The following is a 15,288-nucleotide window of genomic DNA, read 5'->3' as shown; positions in this document are numbered from 1 at the left end:
CGTTTTCTCAATTCTCAATTAGAAAACTTTAATCCAACCAAATGAATCAGGTTAACAACAGTTAATCTCCTAACGTTAAGAAGGAAAAGAAGATTCAGCCTATGACCTGTCATATAGATATGTTGAATATTAATTAACAAATAGTACACAAAGTTCACAATATGTGCATAATGTGCATGCAATGCTACTAGACATATTTTCTCTGCACCAAGTTCCTTAGTTCAATACGATTCCATTTGAGTTAACAAAGAAAAGAAAAATGTTATTGTGTATACAGCATCAAAAGAAAAATTGAACTTTGAAGGCGCAAATCAATAAAACTCAAAAGAAACTTGTGCCATTATTAGCCTTATGAGGCTTTACTTGCATTTGCATAAACATGATCAACAAAATAGAATAAGTAAAAAGCTTAATTAGTAGATTACAAAAGTTTGTATAATTAATTCTAGACCTAAACATATCTCAGTGGCCGCCAACTGCCAGGACCCCCAGCCAGAGCCTCCAGAGCAACCGGTTTCATAATACAATACCCATTTTTAGAGCAGCAACCATTTTTGGAGTTGTTGTGTCTTCTGATGTTATGATATCCCTGCTGTTGCATCTCCATTGCTAGCAGTTTTCTCTCCAAGTCACGCCTCTCAAATTTCCTCCTCGTACTATGTCTCTTAACAACTTCATTTAACTTCTCTTTGTTGTCGTAAATTTTTTTGCTTACCGGCACCGGCATGGCTTCCAAACCCATGAGTTTTGCCACAACCCCTGGTTTACGCCACACCACACTTTCCCCAGCCAGTGTTGCGGGTAAACAGCACATACCCTTATGATCAAAATCATTGTCTCCTGCAAAACTTGTCTCACTACAAACCGATCTTCTTCCCTCCATGTTCCCGAAAGAAGAGCGGTACATGGCATCCCTTCCATCAAGAGAAAACCGCGGATACTGATTCAAGGCATTCCTCGCAGATCTCAATATGTCAGAGTTGTTCACGCATGACATCCTACCCCTCATTCCACCATACTCACTAAGCTTAGCTTTTCTAGACATCTCTTCCTCCAACTCTAGTTGCAGTATTAGATCTTCCAGGGTTGGTGAGTTTTGCTTTGTGAAGGGAGAGCTGGAGCTTACCTTGCTGGTTAAGTCACCTTGGCTGTGACTATTTTGTTGGTTGAGAGTGGAGGTTGAGCCATTGTTGTTGCAGAAGGTTTTGATGCCTTTCTTCATCTTGGCTCCCAGGGAGTTCTTGAGGAGAAAGAAGGGCATGTCCTTCATGAGTGTGTGGCGTGTGCATGTGCATGTGCATGAATCTGAGGATGGGGTTTGGAGTTTTCTTTAGTATAGAGCGGAGAGTGGAAGAGAAACGCATTGAAACGTGAATGGAGTGAATGGGAGCGGTGTGGTATGGCAGTGAATGGAGCATTTTAGTCAAGTGAAATTAGATGAGACTTAATGGCTGTCACGTGATGGGTGAGGAAGGGTTTCACAAGGATTTCATTTCCTTCTGCAAAGTTGTTTGAATGTTTATGGGAGAGTGAGTAAAAGCACACCTAATGACCTTCAACTCAGCATTTTGCACTTTAAATTAGTTGAGAGAAATGAAGATCATTTATTGAAGTCGCGGTGGTGGTGGTGGTGGTGGAATGCATCAAAATTATTTTAGCATTTTAAGTCTTTGGTATGCTAAAGTTGGTATATTAGGTATACTACCTAGGAATAGTTACTACTCTGGAAATTCTTGTAAGGAAAACCAGCAAATCATAATTTTGTCAAACATGTTTTCTGGAGGGGCCTTTTGTGATCCAATAAATTAGTATTATAATTTGATAATATTACAAATTACAAAAGATTGCAAAGTTTTCATGGTGTGAAATAAAAGAAAAAAAGTTATCTTGAATTTAATTTATACGTAATATTAATTAATTTATTTAGCAATTTAAAATACGTATGGGGTAGTTTTAGATTTTATTATAAAACTAGTTTTAAATTTGTGATTACGCGTGTTTGTTAAAAAAGATTTAGAGATCAGGAAAAAAAATAATAAATATTCTTAAGTTTATCATTAAGTTTTGAATAAAATCATCTTGAAAAATAATTTATAGATTTAGAAAGTTAATATATTTATAAAAATAAAAATAGTATACTTTGTAAAAATACAAATAATAAAATGTGTGCAAAAATAGAGTAAACTCTCTAAAAATATAAATGATATGCAAAAATATGTAGAGTGGGCTCACTCAAAATATAAATCAATGTATAAAGAGACTAATTAATGTAATGTGTATGATTAAATTTGTCTAATCAATGCATTGACAAATTTGTTCAATGTGTGTTGTTAGATTTGTCTACTCAGTATATGGAAACACTCATCTAATTAGTATATCGACAAACTTGCCTAACGTATACTGCAAGACTTACCTATCATAGAATGGATAGAGTCATATAATGTGTATTAATAGATTCATCTAATATATGTATAAACAGATTCATCTGACATGTATTGTTAGAGTGGTCTAATCGATGTATGGACAAACTTGTCTAGTGTGTTTCAAGACTCGTCTAATGTGTATTCTTAGATCTGTCTAATCACCGTATGGAATGACTCATTTTTATTGTACTCATCTAATTAATGTATATGAACAGACTTATTTAATGTGTATTAGTAGACTCATCTAATTTGTGTGTGAAAAGACTTGTCTAATATATATTGCTAAAGTTGTCTAATCAATATATGAATTATTAGTCTAATGTTTATTGTTAGACTCATTTAATCGATACATCGACAAACTTCTCTAATAATTTTTGTTATACTCAAATAATCAATGTATCATATGACTTTTCTAATATTTTTTATTATATTTGTCTAATTATTGTACGAATAATTTTGTTTATTCTTTCTTTTGTTATAGTATTCTAACTAGTATATAAAGAGACTCGTATGATGTCTATTCTTCTAAAATATTATAATATTTTCATAGTGTAAAATAAAAGCAAAAGGTTATCTTGAATTTAATTAATACTAAATTTTAATTAATTTATTTAGGAATTTAAAATACGAATTGGGTAGTTTTAGATTCTATTCTAAGATGTAAGAATTAAGTAAGGGGTGCGAGTAATAATTATAAGTGGTGTAGACGGTAAATAACTTGAGCTTTATTTTGGGTCTATTGGGTTGCTGCGGAAAATAAAACAAGAGGGGATGGTGAACAAAGTGGACGAAGAGAGTATGGATAGAAAACAGAAATTCTTCTTCCATATTAGAAAAATTAGAATCTTCAAAATCTCTTCTTGCAGCTCTTCTTCCTCTATTTCCAATTAATATGTACATAAATTCCCTTATCTTTTCTTTGAGAAATTATCATCTACAAAATAGCAAAGAAATAATGTAAAAGATCAAATTGAGATAGCTTGAGGCAAGCTAATTCTTATCTCAATTCTCCAGATAGGTATAATGCATATGTAAGATTTTCAGTGAAAGCAAATTCATTTTACTTTTACATTTTATTTGGATAAGAGACTTTAATAATTCTAAGAAATTAAAATGTACAATATTTGAATTATTTATAATTAGTTTTTTATTTTATTTTACAATATTTTGTGTGGATAAAATAATTAAAATATATTATATTTAATTTTTCTTATTAGAATAAGGTTATTAAATTTATTTTTTAATAAAATTTCATTTCAAAAATATGTATTTTAAAATTAAAATTTACAAAAAATATTACTTAAATTTAAATATTCAAATAAAATTTATTAATTTAATTTTTTTAATGTGTATAAAGAGTGTGTGTGACTAATTGTAAAATTCCAATTTTCTTATTTTGTGAATTTTAAATTTTATTATTTTAGTTATTTGAAATATTTTTCTAAAATTCTTTTTTTTTATTTCTTCGTCCAAATAACTTATTTTATTTAAAAAAATATAAATTCATCAAATAAATAAATTATTTTCTTAAATTATCTCTTGAAAAATACTAAGTTTGACTATATTTTTTTGGTGATTAAGATTCTAATCTTGCAATGTTGAAAGAAGGTTTTTATGGATTTTTTTGCTTTATCCTTTTTTTCAATCTTTAAATTCCTTACTGTACATTAACATTTCATTTTAATAGAGTAATTATATTAAAATAAAACATCACAGATTTAATAAATAAAAAACAAATAATCCATGAACCAGAGTATTATATTATTGTTATCCCAAAAGAGTTGTTAAAATAAACAAAGCTAGATATATGGAGCAAAAAATTATAAAATAGTAAAAGAGAGCCATATTTTTCAAAAGATTAAAACTAAACAGATTTCTAAAGTTCTATGACTAAACAATTGTATCCTCATCTCCATCCTGAAATGTCTCCAAACTTATATCTTCATTTCCTCACATAATTTAGGTGATCATTACAAAAGAAAAAACAAACAATAACATAAACCACAAAACAACACGAGGGTAAGCTAATAAGCAGAGAAAAACCTCATGTTATCAACATTCATAAAAGGCCAAGCATTTATGAAGAGATATATTAAACGATCAAAGATAAAACTAAACTTAATTATCTGGAAACATGCATCAGATCCTGAAAAGTTTTGCACTTATGGTGGCATTTACTACTTTGTAGAGTCATTGACAATGAATCTCATCTTAATACACACAAGGTTAATCCCTTTTCATATTAGGTCAAGGTAAAGTCCCTAGATTATGACCTTCTGCTACTCTCACCCCATATCTCATCCCCCTTTAAATGTGTCTGGATGGATATTAGTACATCAATGCATACACTAAAGAGTACATGTTTAATCCACCTTGGATTAGAGCACACCATCCTCATACAAATTACATACTCATAGGATTACAATACTAACATCCATTATCATCAACATATTCAATAAACTTACAAATCTCACAAAATTAAAAATGCTGAGAAACTTTGTTAGTCTCCCTCAGCGAAAACATTCACTTATCCAACAAGTAGTACTTGAAGGATCACTCGCTCAACAACTAGAGGTCTCACTCAATGACTCTAACACTGGAACAATTTTCGCAACAAATCCCCAAACAAGTCCAATATGCACCCAACTAGAACACCACTAAAGCTCCTAGGAATTTATGTGCCAAAATTCGTCCAAGGATATTTCACTTACCCAGCTGCTAAAACTCTCTGGAATTCGGTCTTATTTTCACCCAATGAAATACTTTTACTCACTCAACAAGTTTGGTTGCCTAACACTACTTTTAGTAGTCTTGCCTAACAACCAAATCTCACCCAATGACTAAAAGCTTATGAAAAATGAATTATGCAAACTCGCCTAGCGAACATACCTCTTGCTCAACGAGTCAGCATAATTTAACAAAAAAAATCTGCAATTTCGCATAATTATAGCAACAACAAGTACCTCAATTATGGTTTTTATTCAATACATAACATACCAAATGCGAAATGGCAACAAACAAACTAACAACTTCAACCGTTGCATATCAAAATTACTAGAGAACAACAAGCATCTCATGACCTATGCATAAACTTTGCAATTTAACATTTTTCACCTAAATTCACAACTAAATTTAACAATTCATGAAAATCAATCATACTTTTACAATCTCACAACCAAACTCAATCAATTGAACAATTCAAAAAACATAAAGAAATCAAGATTAGCTTTTCTCACTTATGAAACAACTTAAACCAAACCACCTTCAAACTCACAAGATGCTTTATCTATATTGGATATCACATAAATGACCAGGCCAAACCATTAAGACCACTGATCAACAGAGAATCATATTAATGACTCTAAAGACACATGTAGGCAAAAAAGACTCACATGCAAAGAATGAACATTTTGAACATAGAAAAAAAGAAATCAAAAACCAACTTACTCTTAAAAAGAAACTGATAAGATGAATTAGAAATCTTGTCACATGAATCACTTTAATGGTTTCCAATCTTTAAACAAACAGATAAAGGATGAGAAAACATAGAGATAAGGGAGAGAACTCTAAACATGTGATTTTTATAGGAATAAGTATTTTTAAATAATGAAAATGGCTTCTAAACTTTTCTATTATACTAAAACATTTTAATATTAAAATAATAAGTATTAATATTTAAAAAACATGATCAATTCTATAATACTATTTTTAAGTCTTGTATATTAAAATAATAAGTATTAATATTTAGAAAACACCATCAGTTCTAAAATACTATTTTTAATTCTTGTATAGTATAAGAAAACGAAATAATAAAAATAGTTTTGTCATAAATTTTAATTTTGGTTATGTTTTATAATTTTAATATTGAACTTTTAATTTCAAGAATTTTTCCCTTGAGTGTTCAGTTTCATATTTATCATTTAAATTTTGATTTTTGTGAATTTTATCAACTAAATTTTTTGAAGTTAAATACATTTAACATTTATGTCAATTAAATGTTAGTTTATGACAACGTGATGATATAATTAGTAAATTAAATATAAATTTTCAAATAAATTTATTAAAAGTGCCGAGCAATATCTCTGCTGTTAAACACTAAATTATTTATATTTTATTTTGAGGAACAAGTTTAGAATCATAACACTTTATTTTCCATTGCATCCACTTTTAAAATTCCTACTTATCTTATGTTAAACACTAAAACTTATTTTTCAAAATAATAATACATTATAAATAAGTTATAATAACTAAGAAGATTGCAAATAGTTAACTAAAACAATACTAGAACTTTCCTCTAGACCACAAATAGCCTAAAATTTATCACAGAAAATATTGCAAACTCTACAAATTACTATTTTAATTAAATTGGCATTCAGTTGATGGATGGAAAAGTTGTGTATAATTTTTAAATTTAGATTTTTTAAATTTGACTAAATTAAAATCTCATTGGTAAAATTAAAAGTTGGATCACAAATTTGTGAAATTAAAACTTTGGTAATAAAATTGACTAAATTATAAAAATTTTATGATAAAATACATAATTTAACATATTTGTAAAAAAAAAATTAAATGATAAAATTTACAAAATTATAAAAGTAAATATCTTTAAATTTTATAATCTTAGTCAATTCTTTGCTGTATAACAGTTTTTGAAATATCCAAAAGATATAAGCGAAAATCACACACACACACACTCTCCGGTGATTGCGCACAAATCCCTCTCCCACTACCCAAGTGTAGGTCAGAAGTCAAAAAGTTCAATCAAGCATCGACGACTATTCTGCACCGTCTGATCTTAAAGCAGTATCATCATCATCGTCCACAATAATCATATTGTTCAGTTCTCAATATTAATAATATGGGTATTTTTTCTTCCATCATAAAACATTTTTAATTTTTCATTGACGCTTTGAATCCCAACAATAAATAAGGTCAAATCTCCCTCTAACACCTAATTTACCTAATCTTAAATAAATGAGATCACGAACAAACTTTTCATACGAATTTTTTAAGAAAATAAAAGGAAAGTAAATTTATTTACAGTTCAATTTAGTAGAAACTTATGATATATTTTTATGTTTTTTTTTTTTTTAAAATTTGTGCTTAAGTTTTAAGGGATTTTTTTTTCTCTCTGGGAGTTTTAAGTTTTAATTGAAAAGTTTGCTTAAATAATATATAAGATTAATATAGATACGGTGTTGAGTTGACACTTGGAGCATATCTGCACCGTGCGATTGTAAGTACATGGGTTATGATGAGGCTCAGCAGCAAGGACACCACTGTGTTCGTTTCTTTGGCGCCGCGAGTAAACTTGAACGAAGAAGATTTTCCTAGCGTGGTGTGCAAAAGTGCGTACACCCCACACTCTCTCTCTCATCTTTCTCTCTCTAGAAAAAGCACTCAACAAAAATGGGGACACGATGAATGAGAGAGAGAAAAAGACAGAAGAGGAAGAAGTTGTAGAGGGAGAAAAGCGAGGAAGCCGAATCCACCGCAATGCTTCTTCAATTTCTTCGGCTATGGATGATGCTCTGCTTCGCTAGTGTTTCCTGTTCTGCACGGCAAGGTGAACCTCAGCTCTCTCCTTCTTCTCTTTTCTCTGTCCTTTATGCGCCATGAAGTGGAGCTTTACTGTTTTCTTCATCAAATTTGGATTGTGGAATTTTCTCAATGCTTTCATTGCTTTGATCTTAAGAAGATTAAGAGTTGTAAGCTTGTCCAACCGCTGAAACTTTAAACCGGTTATGACCTCACTTCTATGTCGATGTTTTAGCCCTTTCCTTTTGTTTCAAAACTAGGCTATGCAAATGCTAATATTTTTTTTTTACTTACGCTCTTATTTAATGATATCGACAACAGGGGAGTTTATTGCCAATTACTAAATTATTTTAATTCTAATAATATTTCACATTGATTAAGTGTTTCTTTATCTGTGTGCATTAACTTAAGCATCAGTAAATATGAAACAGATGTAGTATTTTCAACAATTTTCTCTGAAAATTTTCCGGTTAGTGAAAGTTTGTTAAACACCATTATTATTCTGAATTTCTGATGAATATTAACTTTTACCATATTGAAATTTGTCGGGTTTGGTTTGTCTGTTACGCTTTAAATTAGCAATCATGTTAAGGAAACCATTGCATTTAATTCGTCATCATTTAAGCCAAGGGACGGAATTTCTTTTTCGCAGTCTATTGGCAATGGACGAAATTCATGTTGACATTTACCACTGCAGAAGCAGTTTCTACATGGTTGTACCTATTATCTTTTCTTAGTGAATCTTAGTGTTAAACTTGCGGTTACCATAGAGGATTATTGTTTTCAAAAGCTGTGTACGAATATTTTGTTTTTTCCCAGTTTTGATTTGGTTCAAATCACTGCAGATCCATTTGCTGTGCGCATAAGCTGTGGGGCTCGTCAAAATGTTCAAACAAGACCAACCAATACCCATTGGCGTGAAGATTTTGGCTTTACGGGTGGCATAGTCGCTAATGCAACTCTTCCAAGTTACATCACCCCACCACTCAACACTCTACGCTATTTTCCTTTGTCTGAAGGTCCACAAAATTGTTACGTCATTAATAAGGTGCCAAAGGGTCACTACTCAATCAGAATCTTCTTTGGACTTGTTGGTCAGTCTAGAGGTACCATTGTTGAGCCTCTATTTGACATTTCTATTGAAGGCACGCAGATATATTCTTTGAAATCTGGTTGGACCCATCAGGCTGATCAAGTATTTGTTGAGGCGCTAGTGTTTCTTACTGATGACTCTGTCTCAATCTGTTTCCATAGCACTGGTCATGGGGATCCCGCTATCCTTTCTATCGAGATTCTTCAAATTGATGATAAGGCCTATTATTTTGTTCCCCGTTGGAGTCAAGGGTTGATACTTAGAACAATTAAAAGACTGAGTTGTGGTTTTGGACAGTCAAAGTTTGACGTAGATTATGAAGGGGATCCCTGGGGAGGGGACAGATTTTGGCAACGCATTAAAACTTTTGGTGAGGATTCAGAGTCTGTTCAACCTAGATCTGTTGAAACTAGAATCAAACATGCTTCACATACGCCAAACTTCTATCCAGAAACCCTTTACCAGTCAGCGCTTGTCAGTACTAATAATCAACCTGATTTAACTTATACATTAGAGGTGGATCCCAACAGAAACTATTCTGTTTGGTTACATTTTGCAGAGATTGATTATTCAGTGACTACTGCGGGGCAAAGGATCTTTGATATTGAAATAAATGGTGTTCTTGCATTCCAACATGTTGACATTGTAGAATTGAGTGGGGATATCTATACTGCCCTTGTGCTTAATACTACTGTTTCTGTTGATGGGAGGACTCTAACAATAAAATTGAAGCCAAAGGAAGGTAATCTTGCCATAATCAACGCTATTGAGATATTTGAGGTTATAATGGCTGAGTCAAAGACTGTATTAGAGGAAGGTATGGGTGCTCATCCCTACTACTGTTACAGTTTTTTCAACAACAGTTCATACTAGGTTGTGTGGTATTTATTGTATTATTAAAGATAACATATATTGAATTTGGTAGAGAACTTCAATGACTTTAAAATATCCACTATCAAGTTTAGTGTTTGGTCATTGGAGGTGACAGATAGCATTATGTGCATGTGCTTGGGAGCTGTATTAGTCATGTAGAGTTATGCAGCTTCTTTTTATTTCTAATCAATTAATATATCTCAAGAAACTCCAATTTTTGGGAGAGCTTGTCAAAAGTAGACCATGGAATTTATGCCAATCAAACATGTTAGATCTCTTTGTCTCATTATACTTTTCCTTTATTGACTGCTTTTGGAGTTTTTCCTATATTGATCATATGTTTTATAATACTTCTTCCATTTACATATTTTCTATTTCATGAACTCCTAATGGTACTATAATAGCAAATGCTACTTTTTGTAATTCGAATGAATATTAACTTTTGCAAGTTTATTATTATCTTTACTCTAGTTAGTGCTTTACAAGCATTGAAGAAGGCATTGAGGCTTCCACCCAGGTTTGGGTGGAATGGTGATCCTTGTGTTCCTCAACAACATCCATGGAGTGGAGTGGGTTGCCAATTAAACAAAAGTCGTGGCAGCTGGGTCATTGATGGACTGTAATTTCTTGTTATCCCTATGTAAAGCGTTTTTGTATTTTTGTTCATTTGATTCCGTAGTAGCCTATAATTCAGTTCTCAATAATTCTTTTATTCTCTTTCACTTGATCAATTTGTTCGCTGTAGTTGGCACCAAATCCAAAAGTATTTTATTTGTTCAGCATAAGAGCCTCTAGATTAAGGAAATGGATGCCCTTCTATGGGAAGAGAAAGAGAAGATTTTTGTGTTTTAGCTGTATGCATTTACGTTTGCACGATCACAGCTTACACGTAAACTAGTTAATATATGGCTTGCTCAAGGCTTTCTTTTTAACTTGTTCAGAAAGTGTAACTTATTTTTACTTTGTTCTATGAGGTGCTTCTCATTTGGGGGAGTAACCCTAATTGGACCTTCCGATTCTTAAATTCCTTTTGGTCAATTTCATTTTCTTTAAAAAGGTTAAAAGTTCAAGATGAAGTGCTCAAAGTTACACCCCTATATGAGAATAGTTCTCAAATTAATCCCTCTTTTTATGATCGTTGGAGGTAAAACACATGTGTATGGATTCGAAAAAGTGTTACATATATAAGAATTAGAAATGCTATACTTTAGATCGTGTACATGGGAATTATTTAGTTTGGTACCTTACTATACTTCCCAGTAGTAATATAGTTATCAAATTAAAAATGAGTATCGCATTTATGGGGTAAAAGTATGTTTTAAGTATTAATCCTAAAAAAGTGTAGAACTACACCCACCGCTTGTTAAGAGATTGGTTACACTATGCTACAAAGACGTTGTGGTTTGTGTTGAGAACTGTTAATTTATTTATCATTTTGAATATTCTATCTCAGTATATTGTTTTTCTTTTTATATCTAGTCATTGATTGCTTCGTCTGTTGATGAACAGTGGTCTAGACAATCAAGGTCTGAAAGGTTTCTTACCAGATGACATATCCAAACTACCTAATCTACAAATCTTGTGAGTTCCAGATATGTTTTTAAGTATTTTGGAAAAAGATATGAGTAAATATTTTGTTCAATGCATGCATGAATCATGTATGCATTATGCTTAATGTATTCATTGCAAAACCAACTTAGGAATAAGTTCTGAATTAGGAAGTTATACTTCTGTATTAGAAAGTTAATGACCAATATTTTTATGTCAGTCCAGGGTTAGGTTTATATATCTCATGATGAGATGGGGATATATGGGTTGCTTGACAGATTAACGTGAGTTTGTTATTTCCAGCATTACCTATATCTGACCTAAAAACCATATTATTTCCATAGTTTGTTTACAATTTAGTTGGTTAATATTTCATGAGTTCAATAATTTGTCGGATATGTTGGATGCCAAGCACCAGGACGGACCAAAGAGTTGTTCCCCATTTTATCTTTCAGTTTTTTTAAACTAATAGTTGCAGTGAGTAACTTACAATTAGACTTTAGTTTTTTAACATAAATGGTGAGTATAGAGTTACTCTTTCAAAGTATTCTTGGATGAACTTGATTCCTCTCCTATGTGAGTGTGTGGGAGTGTGTATATATTTCTTTCAATTTTGTTATTAAAAACATTCTTTCAATTTTTAACTCACTATTCTTCAACATACAGAAGCAACCACCATACTTATTTTCCCTTATCTTGTGCTAATTTGCTTATGAACTGCAGAAACCTGAGTAGGAACGACATCCATGGAGCAATTCCATCTTCACTTGGTACCATAAATAGCCTGCAAGTGCTGTTACGTAATCTCTTCCCCTTTTTCTCATGATATTGTTTTCATTGTTATATGCTTCCAAAAGGTGGGAAACTTGTTCCATGAATTGTTGTCCTGGCTTTGACTATCATGTTATTGTCATTTCTGAATGCCATGTAATGATGCAGTGACCTATCCTACAACTTTTTCAATGGATCAATTCCAGAAAGCCTTGGACAGTTATCGTCATTGCAAAGACTGTAAGATTCTCCAATGTTTAACTAACCCATAAAACACATACGAGGACGACAAATCTGTATCAAAATGTCTTCATGCAGGAACCTTAACAGCAACCTCCTATCTGAAAGGGTCCCGGCAACTCTAGGAGGAAGACTACTGTACAGAGCTAGCTTCAAGTATGTTATCAGACATTAAACTACAGACAGTTACTGAAAATGATAGGATATTCCTCGCGTACATGTTTGTTCACTTTGTTTTTTTACTAAATAACAAATATTTCTAACTTTTTGACTTGTCGATGTCTGCAGTTTTACGGACAACGCAGGTCTGTGTGGTATACCTGGATTACCTACATGTGGTTCTCATCTTTCTTCCGGTGGTAAAGTTGGCATTGGATTAGGGGCTTCATTTACATTTTTCCTTCTTACTACCTGTTTAGTTTGTTGGTTGAAAAGGCGGCACAATATCCTCCGAGCGCAGAAAATTGCAGGTAAGGGATATTCATAATTTATAGACACAGTTACACTAATAAAGCATTCTATGTTCTACTTCCATCTCTATTTACCATGCTTGGGTCTATTTAATTTTTGTAGAATAATCATTTGAAATATCTTGGAAAGTTTAAAAGATAATAGGTAATTGAAATGTAAAAATTTTGCACCGTCATTCAATCACACAAAACATGTATGTGGTAAACTTGTTAACTTCTATAATAACTATGGATGTTACCAATTTAAGATGTTATGCACTGTTACCTGTGGATGTATCTCTTCTTTTGAGTTGCTTAAACCTCTGAGACACCCATACACAGCACACGATTAAACTAGTTTAAATTTGATCAAAGAAAACATAGGTTGGACTAACATTTTCCAGAATTAATTTAACTCAAAATTTGCTGCCTGGTACTGTATTTGATCAGTCTAATTTGTTGGCCCATTTTACCAATATGTTCTTTGGTAACTCCACGGATGACCTTGAGAAGCAAAAAACATTAAGACTATTGAATTTAAATTTGTTCTCCTTTGTTCTTGCAGCAAGAGGAGCCCCTTATGCAAAAGCAAGGACCCATTTTTCACGAGATATTCAGCTGACAAGGCATCATAATAATTTTGGCAAAACCTCAACAGCAGCTGAGAATGGACCTATTTTACTTTCATGATGACATCTCATAATTCTTATTCACTGTATTTGTATTATTCCTCTTTTTCCTGCCATGAAAGCGTTTATTTTATAGATTGCAGAATCGCTCTGCTAATGTAGATGAATGGCAGTGTAATCCTATCGATGTTTCGATGGTACTTGTCTTCCATACCGTGATTACTCCAAATACGGAGTTTCTTGAGACATTGAACATCTTACAAGCAGAACTCAGCAATCTGTAAATCAGAAAATTTTGTTCATTTCATCATGTCTACTTGAGTTTTCGCCACTTTTGAGACTAATTAAATGTTATGAGTCTGTATCCTCTGGGATGGAATTTCCTGTAGCTGAGATCCACAATCAATATATCTGTGTATTCTTCTCTTGAAATTCAGTATGGAAGGATCAAAATTATTAATTATGATAAAAGATCAAAAGAACAAATCTAGACTATTAAATTATATATGAATTATTATGATTAAATTCAAATGTGTGATTTTTTTTTGTAATATTAAGAAATTTTAGTATTTAACTAAAATAAATAAAGGAGAACAATAGATTTTTATTATATTGGACAATAAATTAGAGACAATTTTGAAATCTGTAAAAAAATTATAAAAATGGATTATTGCAATTAAAACATAATATCTTTACTGATTTGGTGGACTTTTTTTATTTGAAATCAATTTTTATCTGAAGTTAAAGTAATTTAAAAAAAAAAGTGTTTATCTAAAAGGTAAAAATATATTCAATTTAATATAATATATTAAGATTTAAAACTTTGTGGAATTGAAATTTAGAAATGATATTTGAAATGAATGAAAATTATAAATGAATAGAATTAAATGTTTTATTTGGAAAAATAAAATCACTTTATGCAAACGTGTTTAAGGAGAAATTTACTTAAATACAACATACTTATATTCTATCCAAATTTTTATATAAAGAAATTGTTAAATCATTCATATTATTTTATATTTTAATAGTGCATATTAGGTCATTTTTAAACTATATATGTATCAAATAATTCATATCAATATAAAATTGCAGCTATTGTTTATCATATATGTTTTAATTCAACTGTGAGTTTTGAGATAAAATCATTATATTAAAGTTATTGATGTATGTTACATGTATGCTATAATGGATGCAGGTTATATCAATATAATTTGATTGAGTATCTATGTATATGAAGATATCACACTAAGTGAGATGACCTTTATTACAAGACTTGTGGGTGGTGCTCTTGATTTGAATTAATATCAAAATTTAAACAAAATCAATTAAAAATACCCTCAAAATATATTATTATTTATTTTTAAGATTAAATATGTTTTTGTCTTTTAATTTTAAGTGAAAATTGGAATTAGTTTATTTTTGGAACTTTGAATTTAGTCCTCTAACTTTATAAATGCATAAACTTAGTTTTTTAATTAAATTTTATTAAATTTAATTGACATTTTAAACATGTTTCATAATAGCATTTGAGTTATTTACACTATATGAAACATTTATGCTTCAATGTTAGTTGGGAAACGTATTTGAAACGTCAAATAAATTTAACAAAATTTGATTAAAATGACTAAATTCACACATTTCTAAAAATAGAGAAATAAATTTGTACAAAGTTTCTAAGAAAGACTAATTCTAATTTTTACTAAAAATTATAAAAAACATATTCA

The 15,288-nt window shown here is 30.9% G+C and overlaps 2 protein-coding genes across 2 annotated transcripts; one reads left to right on the top strand and one right to left on the bottom strand.

Annotated features, from left to right (window-relative positions):
* Positions 1-341: 341 nt before the first annotated feature.
* Positions 342-1,475, bottom strand: LOC114179590. The gene has a single exon (XM_028065987.1). It carries the CDS (start codon positions 1,268-1,270, stop codon positions 452-454), a length of 819 nt encoding a protein of 272 aa, XP_027921788.1. The 5' UTR covers positions 1,271-1,475; the 3' UTR covers positions 342-451.
* A 6,235-nt stretch (positions 1,476-7,710) lies between these two features.
* On the top strand, positions 7,711-13,874 carry LOC114175955 (receptor-like protein 4). Its single transcript, XM_028060811.1, has 9 exons — positions 7,711-7,989; positions 8,807-9,871; positions 10,399-10,546; positions 11,437-11,508; positions 12,199-12,270; positions 12,415-12,486; positions 12,565-12,642; positions 12,775-12,956; positions 13,501-13,874. The coding sequence occupies exons 1-9, from the start codon at positions 7,920-7,922 to the stop codon at positions 13,623-13,625; spliced, it is 1,884 nt and encodes a 627-aa protein (XP_027916612.1). The 5' UTR covers positions 7,711-7,919; the 3' UTR covers positions 13,626-13,874.
* Positions 13,875-15,288: the final 1,414 nt, after the last annotated feature.

Source organism: Vigna unguiculata, chromosome 3 (assembly GCF_004118075.2).
Source record: "Vigna unguiculata cultivar IT97K-499-35 chromosome 3, ASM411807v1, whole genome shotgun sequence".
Lineage (NCBI taxonomy): Eukaryota > Viridiplantae > Streptophyta > Magnoliopsida > Fabales > Fabaceae > Vigna > Vigna unguiculata.
This window is presented reverse-complemented; position numbering and strand designations above follow the sequence as displayed.